This window comes from Pinus tabuliformis, chromosome 4_2, assembly GCF_031772625.1.
Source record: "Pinus tabuliformis cultivar Carrire ecotype Pingquan chromosome 4_2, CPIR1, whole genome shotgun sequence".
NCBI classification, from domain to species: Eukaryota; Viridiplantae; Streptophyta; class Pinopsida; order Pinales; family Pinaceae; genus Pinus; species Pinus tabuliformis.
The window spans coordinates 322,216,697-322,235,747 of NC_142304.1; the positions used below are offsets into that span (position 1 = coordinate 322,216,697).

At 37.0% G+C, this 19,051-nt stretch overlaps 1 protein-coding gene across 1 annotated transcript in view; it reads right to left on the reverse strand.

Moving 5' to 3' along the window:
• Positions 1–19,051, reverse strand: part of LOC149169253 (uncharacterized) — a 198,447-nt gene that overhangs the window by 80,678 nt on the left and 98,718 nt on the right. Inside the window, exon 3 of the mRNA XM_089428617.1 lies at positions 18,421–18,477. Coding sequence (XP_089284743.1) covers positions 18,421–18,477 — 57 coding nt within the window. The remainder of the gene's footprint in view (positions 1–18,420; positions 18,478–19,051) is intronic.

Sequence of the window (19,051 nt, forward strand, 5' to 3'; positions counted from 1 at the left end):
ATAGGCACATCCATGCACATGAGTCTATAATACCTTTAATTCTTTGTCCTGAATAAATTCCAAATCAATACATTCAACATATAGAATTCTGGAAATGAAATTTTTAGATTAAAACACATGGGACTGTCAACACACGCTGAAAATAAATATGGACATAAACAGACCAACAACACACATAAAAATACACACAGACTTTTGGTCAACTTAGACCCAAGCAAAACCCCTTCAATCTCCTCCGAGGAAAACTTGTTAGAGAGCTCTTTAAATATATTTATCTTTCAAGTTCCGGAAAAATACATTTGCAAACAAAACAAAACAGCAAAATACAACTTATCTCTTTAGCCCAAAACTCCTTGAAAATCATGCCCACTTTGCATCGATTTTTGTGCCCACTTGAAGCTGAAAATATGTATTGTACAGATACGAACTGTAGGGATTGTATTGTACGGATTCTGGGCGGACTATATGTTCTCTCGAATGACGTGCAGCTCACAACATTAAATGTTGTTCGTACTGTACCTTCTGTTGTCTTCTATGCCTTGATTTTCGTGCCCAGCTTTGCCCAGAAATCACTCCTTCAACTTGCTGCAACAAATTTCTCCTTCAGAACTTTTCTTCAACTCTCAACCTCCTTTCTCCAATCTGTTCATGAAGAATGAATGCAGTCTCTCTTTTCTTTTCCCCCTTTTGTTTCCCTAAATGACTTTTGGGCAACCCTAAGATCTAATGGATCAGATTCATTTAGATCAAGGGATGAGAATAAATGTGCATTTAATTCTCACTTTCTATTTTTTAACTCACCCATTAAATAAAGTACCCACATTGTACTTTATGTCTAAAGTCACTTTTCACTTTATAATTTAACATTGACTTTACCACTTATAAAGTCACTTTCACTTTATAAGGTCACACTTAGTAAAAGAATTATTTTGGACACTTTTCCCTAAGTAGAGACTAACCCATGGGAAACCACTTGTCCAAGGTACATTAAAAATCAACATTCCCTCTTACCGAGGAAAGTGTTTCTCACCACACCCATCTTGTCCCTGAAATGGACATGCTTGTCTCTTGGCAAGGACTTCGTGAGAACATCGGCCACCTGCTCATCTGTTGATATATACTTCAGCTTCACTGCCCCCTTCTAAACAGTGTCCCTGATGAAATGATATCTGATGTCAATTTGTTTTGCCCTGTCATGAAACATTGGATTCTCTGTGAGTTTAATGCAACTTTGATTATCACAGTGAATAATCGTCGGTCTCAACTCCTGATCAAATAGGCCATACGACAACTTGTGAAGCCAAATGGCCTCACAACTAGCCTCGCTAGCAACCATATACTCAGCCTCAAAAGAGCTCAAAGCAACTAACCTTTGCTTTCGACTGAACCACAACACAACTGCCGAACCCAATCCGAAACAACACCCTGAAGTGCTTTTCCTATCAGAAGCACACCCTGCCAATGTGCATTTGTGTATCCTGCCAACCTCACTCCATCTCCTCGCCTATAGTCCAAACCATAATCAACAGTCCCCTGCATGTAGCAAAGAATGTGCTTTGCAACTACCCAATGCACCCTCCTAGCTCAACCATGAACTAGCTAAGTGTGTTCACTGTGTTTACCACTACGTGTCAATGACCCATAGCAGTACACCCCCTTTTTTTCGCAAAAGGGATAACACCTGATCGATGTGTCTGTGCCGTCCAACTAGCATCATCAGCTTGATCATCATGTTATAATGTAAACCCATCCTACATGTATATGATGTAAATAATCTCAACAGAACTGTGTCATGTATGTAACAACCTAGGTAAACTTACCTTTCTAGTGACGATCTCCATTCTAGGAGGTTTTTCGTCTCACTAATTGATTCTCGGATGGTCGGAAGAGTTTTACCCCAAAGCTGGAATGGATTGTCACAAGGATCTTAGGCGAGTTCTAGTGTTCTAGATCGAGTCTATGTGAAGGTGATTGGGAATAATCCTAACTATTTGGTTAAGTTATATTATTACAAATTGCTTGGTCTGTTGGATTATATTTGTGTCGCAGAAATAGGTGGTTCGTGAGGGTCTATTATAAATGGGTTTTCCCCCTTATGATGTAAAAAATATGAAAATCATGATGTAAAGTGTCTTGAGGGTTGGAAAAATAATTTATCCCCTCATAGGTTAATAAATTAAATTTTCTAGCCAAAAATTAATTAAAATCCTAAGCTAGAAATTTAATTAATTCTAGGTCCTAGGCAAATTTAAATTCTCCAAAGTCAAAATTCATCGGTCCTAAAAAATTAAATTTTAAAGGTCCCGAGACTAAGGTAAATTAATTATTTTGTTAAATTTTAAACATTTGATCCCTGAGAGTTAAGGCAAAGTCAAAATTTTGGGGAAATTAACTCAAAAATTTAATTTTTGAGTTAATTAAAATGCATTTAATTGAAAAAATCGAATTTCCTCAAGAATTAAATATTTTGATGAATGAGATTAAAAGAAATTTTAATCTTCATCAACGGTCGAGATTGCTTTGACGAGAATCACTCGAACTAGCCGTTAGAGGGTTTATCTTTAAATAGGAAGTCATTTGTCAGTTGATAGATCCGATCTTTGAGTCATGTGTTAAGCAAAAAGCTCGTGTAATCTTTTTTCGGGATAATAAAGAAGGACTTTAGGGTTAAATTCTGCTAGTGTTACTCTCCATAGGAATATTGTAAGATGTGTTGTTTTCATGCATAAATTTTTGTAAACCCATTAATGATAGCTTCTGAAGAGTGATTTGAGTACAGGTATCTTGCTCAGTCGTTGGGGTTTAAATAATAATTTAAATTTTGAACGTAATAGCAGGTATCTCTATTTGTCTGAATTTTATTATTATTTTCTCGCTCTATTTTGATAGCTGGATTGAGTTTTGCAGGGAAATCTTGATTTTAGATCCTCGGGCGTTAGGGGAAGTTTTCAATTGGACCAGCCAACTCCCGATACTTGTTTTCTGAATAGCCCAGCTAAATTAGCTTCGAGCTTATCATACGATTTTATTGGTGATGCGCGAAGGGTTTCAAGTTAGCACCTCCTTTAAAATTAAAAAAATTAACTTTTTGTGTGGAAGATTGATAGATTTGGCTGTTGAGAGCCTTAGATTATCAGATCTGCGAGCAGAGTTGAATTCATACTCCTCAAATCTGATAGATCTACCATTTTTGTGCATAGATCTGAAATTTACTTTTTTTTTGTTTTCTGACTTGGGTTTTTGAGATTTTCTTTATTTTTGTATATCTGGGTTCTGGGTGTTTTTGTTTTCAAGTACAGGGTGCAAATCTGAAGGAGAATTCTTGTTTGAAGTCAGATCTAGGCCTTGGAAGGTAAGATCTGGCCTCAATATCATTTTGCAGGGACATTATTTTACAGTTCGAGGTTTGAAAAATTTAAATCAGGACATTTTTACAAGGGTTTCAAGGAAATCTGAAGCAGATGTATATTGGTTTAACAAACAATTTCTGGAAGTGTTTTAAAGGGTTTTCTAGCTACCATTTTCTACTAAGTTTTTTTCTCTCTGGAAAAATTCGAATTTTTTTTAGAAACCCTCTCCTCTTTTTGCCTGCGTTTTTTTTTTTGCATCTCAGATCTGCATCCTCACTTTGCTGCAAAATTCGAAATTTTTCTGTGTTGCTTTCGTCCTTATTCCTTACCCACGTCCCTATATCATAGCTTCTGATTTCTGCAAACCCGCTGCTCCATTCCTGCAATCTCTCCCTCTGTTGCCCTCATCCTTGCTACCCAAGTTCCTCACCCGCAGCGATTTGCGTCTTCCCTTTCCTCACTCTTTCCTAAACCCTCGCTCTCCCTGCGTTTTTCTCCTACCCGCAGTTCCCTCTTCCATTTTTTCTCATGTTGCCCCTGCTTTCCTTGAGCTCCTTCGAGCTCTAAACCTTTCCCTTACTCGCGGCCCTCGTTTCCCTAAGCGTTGCTCAGCCTGCAACTCATACCATCGTTGCTCCCTTGTAGTGCTTCTTCGTTGCTTGCTGCCATTCGCTTGCGTCCCTTCCTCAGCGTCAAGCCAGCATCCTTCCATTACTTCTACTCATATCCTTTAATCCCGCAACTCCTTTCCCTCGAAGCTCTGTCTTCCTCCGTCCTTAGCCCAAACCTGCACAACACAAACAAACCAATTTGATATTCCTTTTTTCATGTGTGTTAGGGTTAACAATTTTGATTTTTATTTTTTATTTTTTTTATTGCTTTTCACGTCTTTTAATTTTTTGTTTTGATTTTGATTTTTCTTTTGTCTTAATTTTTCATTTTTATTTATTCTTTTTATGTGGCTTTGGTTTTGATTTCCTTTTCACTTTTTTTGTTTAAAAATTAAAAATTAAAACAAAAACAAAACAAAAAAAATAAAAATTATGTGACTTCGAAATTCCTGAAAAAGTTAAATCAAAAGAGGACTTGCGCTTTCACATTAAAAATTTAATTTCTTTATTTACCACATTAAACTTACCTAAGGGATAATTAACATTCAAATTTAAAGTTCCTTGGTGTCTTTGGTGTTAAGTGTAAAATTTTATTTTTTTTGTGGTAGTGATTTCTCTATTGTCAAGTGCGATTAATGTTTTAAACATCATATTGACTATAGGAGAAAGATAAATTCTTCTAAGATCTGGGATTTAATTGCTAGAAACTCTTGCATGATAAAGTTTTGGGCATTGACATTTAATTATTCATGATCGTCGCTTTGCCACATTTATAAATTGCTCTGGATAACTTGTTTTTATTTAGTCTATGGTTAATTGAATATAAAGGCACTGGTCTATAATCATTTTTATCTTGTGGTTGTGTCTTATTTTAATCTATCCATTTCAGTTGACCAAGACTTGTTCTAAATTCATCAAGTTGTCCATCTTTAAGTCTCCTAGAGCCTGTGTTTCACAGGCTATCCTCATTCATTCACCTTAGGGACTACCCCCCTTGACTCGTCTAGGAGAAAGTCTAAACGGAGTGAGTAAGGATTAGAGTGACAGCCCTTACTTTGAGTGTTGTCACAGTGTCTAGACACTTCGTGCAACAACACACTACAAAGCATATATTTGGCCTAGTGTTGACCAAATACATCAAGGACACAATAAGCTACCTATACAATGTGGGATCCACCAAACTAGAACCGAAGCATGAAGCTTCTTCCAGTTGGTGATCATAGGTGTAGACATGGGTCTACAGTCTGCCATGTGAAATTTGTTCAACACATCCATAGCATATTGCCCCTGCCCCAGAAAGATATGCCCCTCCTTCTGCCACACCTCAAGCCCCAAAAAGTAATGCATCAGCCCAATGTCCTTCATCTCAAACTCCACAACAAGATCCTCCTTGCAACCACTAATTAGTCTCCCTGCCCCAATAATGAACAAGTCATCAACATACAACACAAGAATGAGCGGATCATCCCCTACAGCAATGTAGCATAGGTTCAGATCTGCATTACTCTTTGTAAAACCCATCTACTGCAAGTATCAATCCTCAAATACCAAGGTCTCAAAGCTTGCTTAAGTCCATAGAGTGCTCGCCTCAACGGCATACATGGGTCTCCCACCCAAGTACCTCAAAGCCCTGTGGTTGCTCAACATAAACCTACTCCTCTATAACTTCGTTCAAAAATGCGGTCTTCACATCCATCTGATGGATCGGCCAACCCATTTCTGCAGCAATAGAAATAAGGGGCAGGATAGAAGTGTACTGAGCTACGGGAGCAAAAGTCTCATCATAGTCAACTCCCTCTATCTGTGAGAACCCTCTAGCCACAAACCTCACCTTGAACTTCTCAATGCTGCCATCCGCAGCATGCTTGATCTTGTAGAGCCACCTGGAAGTCACAACTGACTTGCCCTCGGGCCTAGACACCACTTCCCAGACATTGTTCTTAATGATGGAGGCATACTCCTCCACCATAGCCTCTCTCCATACCTCCTAGCTAGCAGCCTCCTCATAGCTAGTAGGCTCAGAGTCAACAATGATAGTAGCCTTGGCTACATAGTTGCAAAACCGCTCAGGTAGCACACTCTCCCTGTTCACCCTCTTTGGAGGACCAGCAAACTATGCTTCCTTCAAGGTGTCTTGTAGCCACTGGGCTTCCTCTTCCCTGAAGAAGCTTCCCCATAGGGAAGTTTATCCTCTACCCCCCAGTCTAATGAACATGAAGGTCTACTAACTAACCCTGGTGTGCCTGTACCAGCACCTGTCCTCGAAGAACCTGTACTAGCACCTGTGCCTGTGTCAGCTAAAGTGCCATTTGAACTCTGTAGCAGTGGACCCCCTAAATAAGTGCTCGGTGAACTCACCATTGGTGCCCCAAATGTCACTGACACTGAAGTACCTCCTGTACCAGTCAATCCAGAACCTTGAGGTCCTGCTCCCTATACCTGACCTCCTTGTTGAGGAGAAGTTTGTGACTCTCTCTCATCATACTCTCGTGATCTCCGATAAGCCCTCTCCTCCTCGAACTTCACATCCCTCCTAATCACCACTCTCCGTTTAGAAGGAATGAAGATCTGATAGGCCTTTGAAGTCTTGTTGTAACCCATAAATATACCCTTCTCTGCCATGGGTTCCAGCTTCGTCCTCTGCTCCTTGGGGATATAAGAATATGTGAGACATCCAAAGATACGAAGATGTCCCACATGAGGCTTCTCTCTAATGAAAGCCTCCTTCAGAGTCATATTCCCCAATACTCTGTGAGGACTCCTATTCTGAAGATAAACAACAGTATTGCAAGCCTCGGCCCAGAAAAACAAAGGCAACCCTTGATCATGATTCATCGCTCTAGCAACCCCAACAATAGCTCTGCTCTTCCTTTCAGACACCCCATTCTGCTAGGGGTTGTAAGGAACCATGAACTCTCTCCTAATGCCCTCTTGTGCACAGAAGTCAAAAAACCCACCATCGGTGTACTCACCACCATTGTCTGACCTCAAGACCCGAATATTCCTACCTGTCTGCTTTTCCACAAGAGCTTTGAACTCTTTAAAGCGACTGAAGACCTCACCCTTGGTCTTCAAGAAATATATCCATGTCCTCCTAGAGTAGTCATCAATGAATAAAACATAATACTCATAACCACCCAAAGACACATGAGACATACGACCTAGAGTAGTAGATCTGTTGTCGCTCGCTGAGAATGATAACTTGGTGTACTTGCCCAAAGCACACCCTCTGCAGACCTCATAATGCTCGACACTGAAATCAGGAACTCCAGTAGTGATCTCCCTCAGTACTATCAAAGCTCCATGATGCATATGCGCCATCCTTCGGTGCCATAACTCGCACAAGTCTCTACAGCTGGTGGTACTAGTGTGAGTGCTACCAAATTTGCTACTCACCGATACTCCTGCCCACTGAAAACTGAACCAGTATAGTTTCCCAAAGCGAACTCCAATCACTTTGGCTGAAGTGATGGAAGCTCCCCTAGGATGCATCAATACTTGCCCTCCTGAGAAAGTGACGTCAAACCCCTTCTCCTCCATAGCAGACACTGAAATCAAGTTCTTCTTCATCCCCAGAACATACAAAACATCCATGATCTTCAAAGGAGGCAAAGACTCCCTCTCAAAGGTCACAGTCCCCACACCAATAGCTCTCACAGTGCAGTCATCTCCTAGTACAATCTCAATATCAAGTGCCCTCTCTAAAAGCTCTGAAAAGAACTCCCGTGAACTGTCATATGGCGGGAAGCCCCGCTGTCTATGTACCACACATCGGATGATGTATTCCTACTAGATGTAGAAGTAATAAATGCAAAGCCCTAGTCAAAATGTGAAGCAAACTGCTCCACCTCTGTTGAAGCTGCACTACCCTTCTTCCCCTTGTTCTTCCTCTCAGGACACATAGCAGCATAGTGTCCCATCATCTGACATGCCCAACATTTGACTTTGGACATATCCATATCTTTCTTCTTCTTCTCCTCCTTTCCTTTAGCCCCATCTGATGAGGCCCCTTTCTTAGCCTTCCCTTTGTTCTTCCCCCTAGCTATCAAGGCTACATCCTCCTCATCTTCTATCTTCACCCCACCACTGCTATTCTTTCATATCTCATGTTGCACACAATCATCCCAGAATCTATCCCAATTGGGAAGATTCTCCCTAGAGGTAACAGCATCTCCAAAGACCTCCCAAGACTTAGGAAGTCCCACTACAACTATCCTGACTAACTCTGTAGGTGCAACTGCCTCACCAATACCAGTCAAATCATCACTTACCTATTTGACCCTGCCAAAATAATGAACTACACTTTCAGCCTTTGTCATCCTAATGTTCTTCAATTGTTCTTTGAGTACCATCTTCCTTCTCTCATTGGTACTTTGATAGAGAGTGGTTAGAGTTGTCCACATCTGATATGCATATGTGTTTACTCTAACCTAAAGAACCACATGATCCTTCAAACTGTCCGTCAAAATCCTTTTTGCCTTTGCATTATTTTTTGTGAATTCAGCAAATTCATCGGCAGCAATAAAAGGTACAACCACTTGTCGCACTATGTCCCAAACTATTGCCTCCTCAAACACTGTCTGAATTATGTCCTTCTAAATGGCATAGTTGGATATCCCATCCATTCTGTCCTCTATCCTTAAGAACATGACTATAACTGCTATCCAAAATTTACAAACCAAGAGAATGGAGAAATGAACTTTCCAGCACACCTTGTTGTCCCAAAAGTTCAGTCTGTGTGACATTTCACCTTGCTGTCCCAAAATATCAGTTCGTTGTCCAAACTAAGTGTATTGTCCAAACCACTATTTGTTGTCCCAAACTACTGTTTGTTGTTCAAACTGCAATTTTCAACCTGTAGCTCTGATACCATGTTGAAATTTGATGACTAAAAAGTTTCCTGCAATCCCAAACCGGTTTTAGTTTCACCTTATCGCTCCCATTCAGTTAAATGCTCTTTCCCATAAACATACATTCAACATATAGAATTATGGAAATGATATTTTCAGATTAAAACACATGGGACTGTCAACACATGCTGAAAATAAATATGGACATAAACAAACCAGCAACACACATAAAAATACACATATTTTTGGTCAACTTAAAAACCCAGGCAAAACCCCTTCAATCTTCTCCAGGGAAAACTTGTTAGAGAGCACTTCAAATTTATTTATCTTTCAAGTTCCGGAAAAATACATTTGCAAACAAAACAAAATAGCAAAATACAACTTATCTCTTCAGCCCAAAACTCCTTGAAAATTGTGCCCACTTTGCCTCGATTTTTGTGCCCACTTGAAGCTGAAAATATGTACTATACAGGTTTTGTATGGACTATACGGATTTTTTTTCAAAAAAATTCCCAAAAACTTCTCTCGAATGGCGTGTAGCTCACAACATTAAATGTTGTTCGTATTGTACCTTCTGTTGTCTTCTATGCCTTGATTTTCGTGCCCAACTTTACCCAGAAATCACTCTTTCAGCTTGCTGCAACAAATTTCTCCTTCGGAACTTTTCTCCAACTCTCAGCCTCCTTTCTCTAATTTGCTCATGAAGAATGAATGCAGTCTCTCTTTTATTTTCCCCATTTTGTTTCCCTAAATTACTTTCGGGCAACCCTAAGATCTAATGGCTCAGATTCATTTAGATCAAGGGATGAGAATAAATATGCAATTAATTCTCACTTTCTATTTTTTAACTCACCTATTAAATAAAGTACCAACATTGTACTTATGTCTAAAGTCATTTTTCACTTTATAATTTAGCATTGACTTTATCACTTATAGAGTCACTTTCACTTTATAAGGTCACACTTAGGAAAAGAATTATTTTGGACACTTTCCCTAGGTAGAGACTGACCCATGGGAAACCACTTGTCCAAGGTACATTAAAAATCAACAAATTCGATTTTTCCTCAAAAATTAAATAATTTTGACAGTGATGATTAGATATTAATTAAATCTTTATGAATAGTTGAGATTAATTTGACGGGGATCAAGCCAACTAGCCGTTGGAGATTTTACCTATAAATTAGAGGTCAGTGTCAGTATGTCTTATTATCCGATATTTGAATCATGTACTAAGCTCTCAAGCTCTCTTGTATATTTTTTTTGAACTTAATGCAAAAGCCTTTGGGGATTCAATGTGCGGTGGTGTTCCTCTTCATGAATTTGTGGTAACATTGTTTTAATTTTTACTTAATGTTATGTGAAAACTATCAATCAATAGCTCTCTTAGAATAATCTGAATACAGGTATCTTATTCAGTTTGTTGGATCTAAGATAACATTTTTAATTTTGATCGAAGTAGTAAGTATCTCTATTTCTTCAAAATTGCATTGTTGTTCTATTTCTCTACTTGATTTGATGGTTGATTTAGTGTTTGCAAGAGATCTCTCAGGTTTTTTGCTGAGCGTTTGGGGATAGACCTCAGTTGGACCAGCCAACTCTCAGCATATATTTTTTGAAGAGCCTACCTCATATAAGCTTCAGGATTTATCTAACAATAAAATCTTTTTCTGCAGGGTGTTTTTGGGCTAGTACCTCACTAAAAATTTCAAAATCCTTTTTTAAATATTTGTGGAAAAATTGATAGATCTAGCTATTGAGAGCACTAAATTATCAGATCTGAGAGCGGAGTTGGACTCATACTCCTTAGATATGATAGCTCTACAACCTTGGTGCATAGATCTATAAAAAAGTTTAGATATGAATTTTTTTAAACTTGGGTTTTTGGAGTTTTATTTATTTTTGTATATTTGGGTTCTCAGTTTTTTTGTTTTCGATTTTGCACGTGCAGATCTGAAAGAGAAGTTTAATTTGAAGCCAAATCTAGACATCGGAGGGCAAGATCTGGCCTCAATACCATTTTGCAAAGACATTTTTCAAGATTATTTTCAGTCTGAGGGTTTCAAATTCAAATCTCGGGGTTTTCTAAGGACAAATTTTAAAGCAAAAATATGTTGACTTAAAATTTAAAATTCTAGGCAAAAAAACAATTTAATTTTTTTTATAAATTTTTGGGATTCTTGGGCTACCATTTTCTGATGCATTTTTATTCTTTCCCTAGAAAAATTCGATTCTTTTTGTTTCCTTCTTCTATCGCTGGATTTCTCCCTTGCCCCCATTTTTCTGCTTGGTTTCATCTGCGTTGATTCTTTCTTTTCTTCTGCTTGAAATTGCTCCTTTTTTTTTCTTGTTGTGATTTGTCTCATTTACAGAATTTCAATTTCGTTTTTTCTGTCTGCATTTTTTTTCGCTACCTCATCCTTCATCATGCTCAAGTCTCCTTTCTTTTGCTTGCAGAAGCCTCCCATTGTTGCGTCCTTGTCATTCCTCCCACTGCGGCTTCCTACCCCTGCTCAACCCTTGCTAAACCACGGCCCTCTTTGCTACTATTTGCATCCATCATTTCCTCGTTATTCCGCCTCCATTCTTCTCCATCCTTCGTTGCTCGTTCAACTCATCTTTGTGTCTTCCCTGTTGGTTGTTTCCTCCACGTCCCTTATCCTCTTGCTACGTGCGTGATTCCCTTCCTCTCACACTCCCTTTCCTCCATCTTTCGACTTGCATCTTCTCTCCTTCGCTGTCGCTACAACCTGCAAAACACTCTCTCAATCCCTTCACGTTTTCCTCTTTAATTTTTTTTTTATCCTTTTTTATTTTGTTAGGCTTAGGTATTTCATGAAATAAAGAATTCGATTCTTTTTAATTTGCTCCACATTTTTTAAATTTTTTATTTTTATTTAAATTAAAAAGAAAACTTTAAATTTTTTATTTTAATTTTATTTAAGTGTGACTTTGATTTCTTTTTTAGAAATCGAATTTCATTTTGCTTGCTTTTCCTTTTTGTTTTGATTTTTTTAATGACATTTTGATTTTGTTTGGTTTTTTTAGATAAAAATATATATATATATATTCCCATTTTTTTTAATGTGACTTTGATATTTCTAAAAAATTAAATCAAAAAAAAAATTGTGCTTTCACATTAAAAATTTAAATTTTTATGTGGCCTTTGGCCCATTAAAAATTTAATTCATTAAGCCTTTTGATTTTTTACATTTGTCACATTAAAAACTTAATTAATCATTTGCCACATTAAATTTGTTTCATAAAACTTAGCACATTAAATTTGCCTAAGGAATAATTAAATTTTTAATCTAAAGTTCTTTCTTTGTGTTTTTTTTGTGTAAGGGGTTTGGGACTTTAAAATTTAAAGGGGAAAATTTTGTGGTATTAAAATTTTTAATTTCTCTATAGTCAAACACGTTTAAATAATTTTTAAATCGTCTCTAAAGATTGACTATAAGAAAGCAATATTTTTTCCTAAATTTGGGTCACATAAGAAAAATCATTTTTATTCTGGAATTATTTGAATTTCAAGGTTCTTCATGGTATTCAAATTTTCGAAATTTAATTGCTAAAGTATTTTGCATGCTAAGATTTTGAGCATTTTCTTATGCTTGACATCTATCGAGATTGTTCGTCGTTGAATTAATTATAAGCATGGTTTAATTACTTGAACTATTGGATATTTATTGCATATTTCTTAGTGAATTTTTCAAGTAATTATTAAGTACTATGTCATGGAATTGTGATAAATTGCATATCTTTTGTTTCCTAAGCTGAGTATTTTTTGAGCATCTGATATTAAATTGTGAAGAAGCTTTTGTTCTCTTTGAGCTATAATTGTATTAGAAATATTTGAAGTAAGCTTGTGGTTTAATTGTGATATTTTAAGAAGTTTATCTTTCAATCTTTGTCTAGCGAAGTGAACATTTCATTTTGGTGATTAAGAGCTTTGATAGATCGCGACATAAGCACTTCTAATCCTCAAATCTAACTTCATCTCATCTTCTAATCATATCGTGCATTTGCATATTAAGTTAGTTTTGCATAATTAAAATTTACTTCCAAGCATAAGCTTGGTCGATAGAGAGATAGGTACCCATCCATTTTTGCTTGAGAACCCTGCTTTTAATAGTACTTAAAACGGTGACCTTGCAGTCATCAGAGCCACAGCTCAATATTATTGTTCTTATTTAGATTTTCAAGAGAGGTATCGTTAATCACACCTTAGTGTGCTTCACCTTATCTTCTCTCTGCGAATTACTACGAAATCAAGCTCAATATAGAAAGGATCGAAGGGTTAAAACTTAGATAGCCATTTAACTAAAATTAACCAAGTTTCCTACATATCACATTAGTTCTAGGATCTGCATTTCATATAAGATAGTTACTTATCCAAGCAGCAATTGCAAATCAATTGGTTGGTCCTAAATTTCCTAGCAAGATTGTTGACTCCATAAGGCAATAGTATCAATCGTTTAAATCTAATCAAATCCTGTAAGTCTTGCTAAATCTTAATCAGGTACTTGGTCAATTCACTATATCTCCCGAATTGGTTGGTTCCCAACTAGTTCTCCTTCTTTCCATTTTTGTAGGGTCTACGTCCTTTAGTTTGTTGTAGGGAGACAGCTTAAACGGAGAGATTGGGGATCAGGGTGACAGCCCCCGATCTGAGCGGTTGTTGTGGTGCCTAGACATTTTGTGCGACAACAAAACCAATTAGCCATATTGGAAATTTTGTTACGAACCCCTCAATGCTATATTACGAGACCTCATGTATTGCAAGTGACGTGAGCAAGGGTGTGTTGTATTACTATTTTAACTTAATATAATGTGATATTTTATCAATATTATTGTTCTTATATGACCTTTCTGTGTATAAATGTGTTGTATGGCTGCTCATAATACCAACATAAATTTCATCAATATGGTATGCTCATAAACCAAACTATGTAAAAATATTGGCCTTCTAAGAATTCCAAATAGAATAATGATTTTGTACTACATATTGGCAACAAATATTATATTAGGTGGAACACCAAATCAGCTCGTGTGCATCCAAAAATAGTGCTGATAGTAAAACGTTTGTTACTCCGTATGTTTTACTCTTATTGTTGGTTAACATCCAAAGTTACTTTGACAAATTAATTAGAATCCTAACATTCATTCTCAAGTTATCTATGAAGGCATTAACAAATTCCAAATAATTATATGAAGTAATTATCGTGAATAACTTTTGATTAGCTGATGCAAATTATGTGCTTAAAAATTGTTTGGAACAGAACTAAATGGACAATATTTAATTAACCATTTTAAGTAGTAGTCACAAAATTAATCAATTTCAATTTTGGGCCCTGAAAACTATCATTTTGTTGAGAATTTTAATAACAAATGGTACAATCCACATTACTCTTTGTTCAAAACCTGGATCGAAGTGGTATTTCAGGTGATTTGAAGAAGACAACCAGAACTATATACTCACAAAAGTTTCAATATCAGCTTTGCATCAGAGAGTAAGATACATCCAATATAAGTTCAGCTTTATTTTGGTGTAAAATCCTAGCAAATGAGGAAGATTGCATCTCATTGGGAATTGTGATAAGACAATATTTCAATGGAAGAAATATCAAAATAATTCCATGCTATATCAAGAAGAATCGTAAATCTAGCAAGAAATTAAAGTGGTATTTGTTGAAGAATTAAGGGCAGTTATGTATAGTAGGATTCTTTTAGACTTGATAACAATTTGTGAAGTACTTTTACAATTTATCTTAGCTTGATCTTCTTATTATTAGTGTGTTTGTTTACTTCATCAAACTGCTACCAAAACATAAGAAACAAGAACACAAAATGTTGGCTCTCTGCCAAGGCCAAAACCTCTCTCTCTTAGAGAGGAAAACCCTTTGGTAAGTTTCTCTTATTGAAGCTTCTTATTGATCAATTCCAAACCCTAGACCCTTGACTAGAATGTCCTCCAAGCACAAGTCAAGTCCTTCCTCCTTTCTGCACTTTGTTCCCCGGCACTTAGTCTTCCTTCTTCCGGCACTTTGCTCCCCAGCACTTCGTCCTCCTTCTTCGTTCTTTGACTGGAGATAGACCTTGCTTATGTGAGCTCTAGATGAGATGCTTCTCTTCTATACTTAGTGATGTCCTTTACTTATGGAGACACCTTTCTCTTGATCAAACAAGATTCTTCTTGAGATGTATATGTAGACTGATGTGACTGTACAGCAGCCCTAGATTCTCGCCAATGTTTTAAAACTCCGACTCCGACTCCGACTCGGCCGAGGGTTGACTCCGACTCCGACTCCAACTCGGTATCGACTCGGCCGGCTCGATTTCAATGACTCGGTCCTTGTAAAAAATACATTAAATATTTATTTTTTATAAAAACACATAATTTTAAAGATTTTCATTCATGTTTCCAAACACACAGCATTAGAATATAGATAGAAGACAACATATGATCAAAGTAGGCTCATGAATATATCCATTATATCAAAATGGCACCTAGTACATTGTCCAATACATACACGATGATGATATAGAGATCAAAACAAAAACACATAACCAAGGAGGCTATAAATGGCCTCTACAACAAAACTCTGTGACCAGTACTACTGGCTACTGCTAGAGTTGCCAACATCATCTGGCTCAATGTTACTTGGGAGCAGGAGCGAAAGTGGGGAGCGAAAGCGAAAACGGGAGCGGGAGCGACATTTTGAGAAGCTCTTGGTTTGGGAGCGAATCCCAGAGGAGTTCGACAACCAATGTCACTAACATCAAGGTACATAGAGGGATTGGTGATCTTGATTAAATACGAGTTCCAGAATCCATACCCTAATACATGACAAAATTCAATGGAAACATTGCAATCCTCCGATCCTGAAACCCTGAAAAACTGATAAGTCTGCTGGATTTTGAATGAAATCTAAAATTCTACTTTCTCCATATGATATCCAATGAGGCCGAAACCACTCTCAAACATCCTGAGTCATTTCATGGTAATGTTAAAAATTTAAGTAAAAGGATGAAAATGAAGATTAAGGAGAATGTCACTTTTACTTTAAGAATTTAACATTACCATGAAAATTTATAACTGCTTGGAGTCCAAACCAACCAAAAAACAATTTAAAAATCCATTAAAATTTTATTAAATCGCAGTTTGACATGATGTTGGGCGTTTTTTTGTGACTCGGCCGAGTCATAACGGAAACGGCCGAGTTGGCCGAGTCATGGCTGACTCGGCCAGTCGAACCGTTCCAAAGGCCGGGTCATAGAAAAAGGTATTGGCTCGGATCAACCCGGCCGTTTCGGTTTCGAAACGGCCGTTTCTTAAAACAATGATTCTCGCACGTGTGGTAAGTATCCTTGTGAATTAGGGTCCTTTCACCTTCGCTTGAGAGGGAGACTTCGCTTGAGTACGAGGCCTTGTAGGCCTAATTTTCTAGCCCAAACAAAGATGAATGTGTGACTGTGATCTTGCTGCTGATATACCTGCAGACTGCCCTCCTTTTCCTCGCACGTGTGACTGTACTTTGCCCTAGAAACAGTCCCAAAACTTCGCTTTTCTTCCTTCTTTCTTCACTGCACTTGGAGACCCCTTAAACTTCGTCCTTCTTCGTTTTTCCTTGACTTCTCTTGCTCGGAGATTTCAGAGGTGAGTATTGGTCGTTATGAGGGAGTGGACAGCCTCTATATAGAGAGGACTGTCCCTCTTTTAGGCCAACTGCCGACTTGTTGACTGTAGGCCGACTTGGTGTTTCTTCGTCATTTTTGCTGCTAGGAGGATGTCGTTGCATGGAGAGGACTCGACTTTGCTTGGAGATATTTCCTTTGAATCTTATACAAGTTTATACATAGTGTAACATGCCCTTAAGGGTCTTCAATAAATACATTGACTCTTTGACTTCCTAGAAGCACTTGAATATGTGCTTGACCTACTTCAATGAGCAAGAAACTCGTTGATAAATATAACAAAAATAATATTTCTTTTCTTGAATAAATACAAATATCAAAAGTACATTTATGAAGACCTAACCTAGTTACAATTTCTTCAACAGTATTTGGGTAAAATTGAAAAAAAAATTACATAGATGAATGAAACCCCTCTTGGAAAACCTACAAAGACAAAAAAAGGAAGATCTTCCTCCCAAACCAGAAAATTTGTGAATAAATCTAAAGAAATTGATTCTCTTATTGCAGACTATGAGGAAATGCTAAATTTCCTTAGTGCAGAACACAAGGAAATTGATAAGAAGATTATTGATGAATAAAAGGCCGTGATAGTGAATTCTCTTGGAGCAGAATATGAGGAAATTGTGAAGCAATAAAAGACAAATTGAATGAAGAATTCAAGAAAATACTTACAGGAAAAGATACAATATCCAAGTCAGAATATCTTAATCAAACTTTGTTAAAGAATTTATGAGCTTAAGAGAATAAATGAAAAGTGTCATCACACAGCAGAATTGAAGAAATAATCAAATAAACAACACAGGAATTTGACTAAGTGATTCATAAGACAGTTAAAGCATCCCAATATACAAGTGAAGTCAAATAAGATAAGTAAAAAAGGATTGAAGAAAGAAAATAGAGATTGAAAGAAAGTATTGCCCTTCTGCTTCAAAAAGAAAACAAGGAAAAAAACATAGATGAAGGCTATAAGAAAATGTTAGAAGTCGATTTTCAGCTTCAGAAATTTAAATCCAAAACAGAGAATGGTAGAACCAAAAGAAAAATATCAGAAGATTTTCTCTCTGAAGCAAGTGTGGAAAAAGAACAAGAACAAGTGATGGAACTAGATAGAATGCCAAAAGGGAAGATGGAAGATGATTCTGAAGACAGACAGATAATGCCAGCAAAGGTTGAACAGTATTGACATCCTCACTATCAGGGCAGTTTCAATTAAGCCAGAGGAAAATACAAAACTTGTACTTTCAAGAAGGAAAGTAGCAAAACCTGAGACATTTATGGGCTCTAAAGTATAGTAACGCAAAGGATACTATCAAATACTAATAGCTACAGCAAATTGTAAGCTACAAAATACATGGAATATAAGAAAAAGCAGTTATGATAGACTGTCAAAGACAGAGAGGTATTACGATCAGATACAAATGGACAGATGATCAAGCATGGCAACATGAAGCACTAATCTGAGAAAAACTTATTTCTTGATTTCCTCTAATGCTTTAATGTCAAAGCACTTGAGGAGGAAAGGAATGTTGTGCCCCTAACGTGACATAGAGCATCAATAACATCAAAGCTGATCTCGTTAGATTCCATGAGCCTGAGAGGCTAATTTAGCCATATAGATCAATATTAGTGGTTTATGAAGGTCATTTCATGTGGTTGCCAATTTCGCTGTGCTGTGTCATTTCCTCTTCCATGTGTCTCACATCTTTCTCATTACATCTCTTCTACTTTTGTCTCTTCCTTCTGTCTTTGTTTGTATTTTTGACATTTCATTTTTCATTTTTTTCCTTTACAGTTGTGCAATGCAATCAAAGAAACATTATATATTCCAACACAAAACATGATCTACTAACAAAATGTTCATTTCATACATACTGAAACATTTTCACTAATAATTTCAACTGCTAAAGCAAATACCTGAAACAAATGACCCCTTTGTCATAAACGGTTGGTGTTGATGACCATGCAGCTGGCCTATAGAATGACAAAAACAAGGCATACCTCATCAGTGTGAGCTTATACACTATAATTTTCAATAAGACAACTGTTAACAAAACCATATTCTACTAAAGGGCATAATCTTTCTGAAAATATGTTAAGCTTGGATGTAACCATGTCCTATTCACACAAATAAGTTAAAATGCTTCCAAAATCTGGTTAACGAAAGCAATAACTAAATATGCAAATGCAAGTCATTGGTGTCAATTGTGTTAGAAAATGTAACTAGTGTCGATCTTCATAATGAAAGAAAAAATATTATTTATTGATCTAGCATGTTCTTCACGCTCATTAGAGTCAAAAAGAGTCAAAGAAATTTGTAAAAGAGTCACGTCAAATTTAAAGAAAGGAAAAGAATCTTTTTTTGTTCTTGTATTATTTGTGATCAAACCTCCAAGTCAGACCTCCCTCTATAAAGTCTATGTCGCATCACCATCATGGACAGCTATATAAAGACTCATGCTCGAGCTCTTTTGGAGAGACAAGCAAGCAAGTGAAAAAACTCTGCAATCAAATGAGAGAAGCAAACCGAAGATATAGAGGAAGTCTA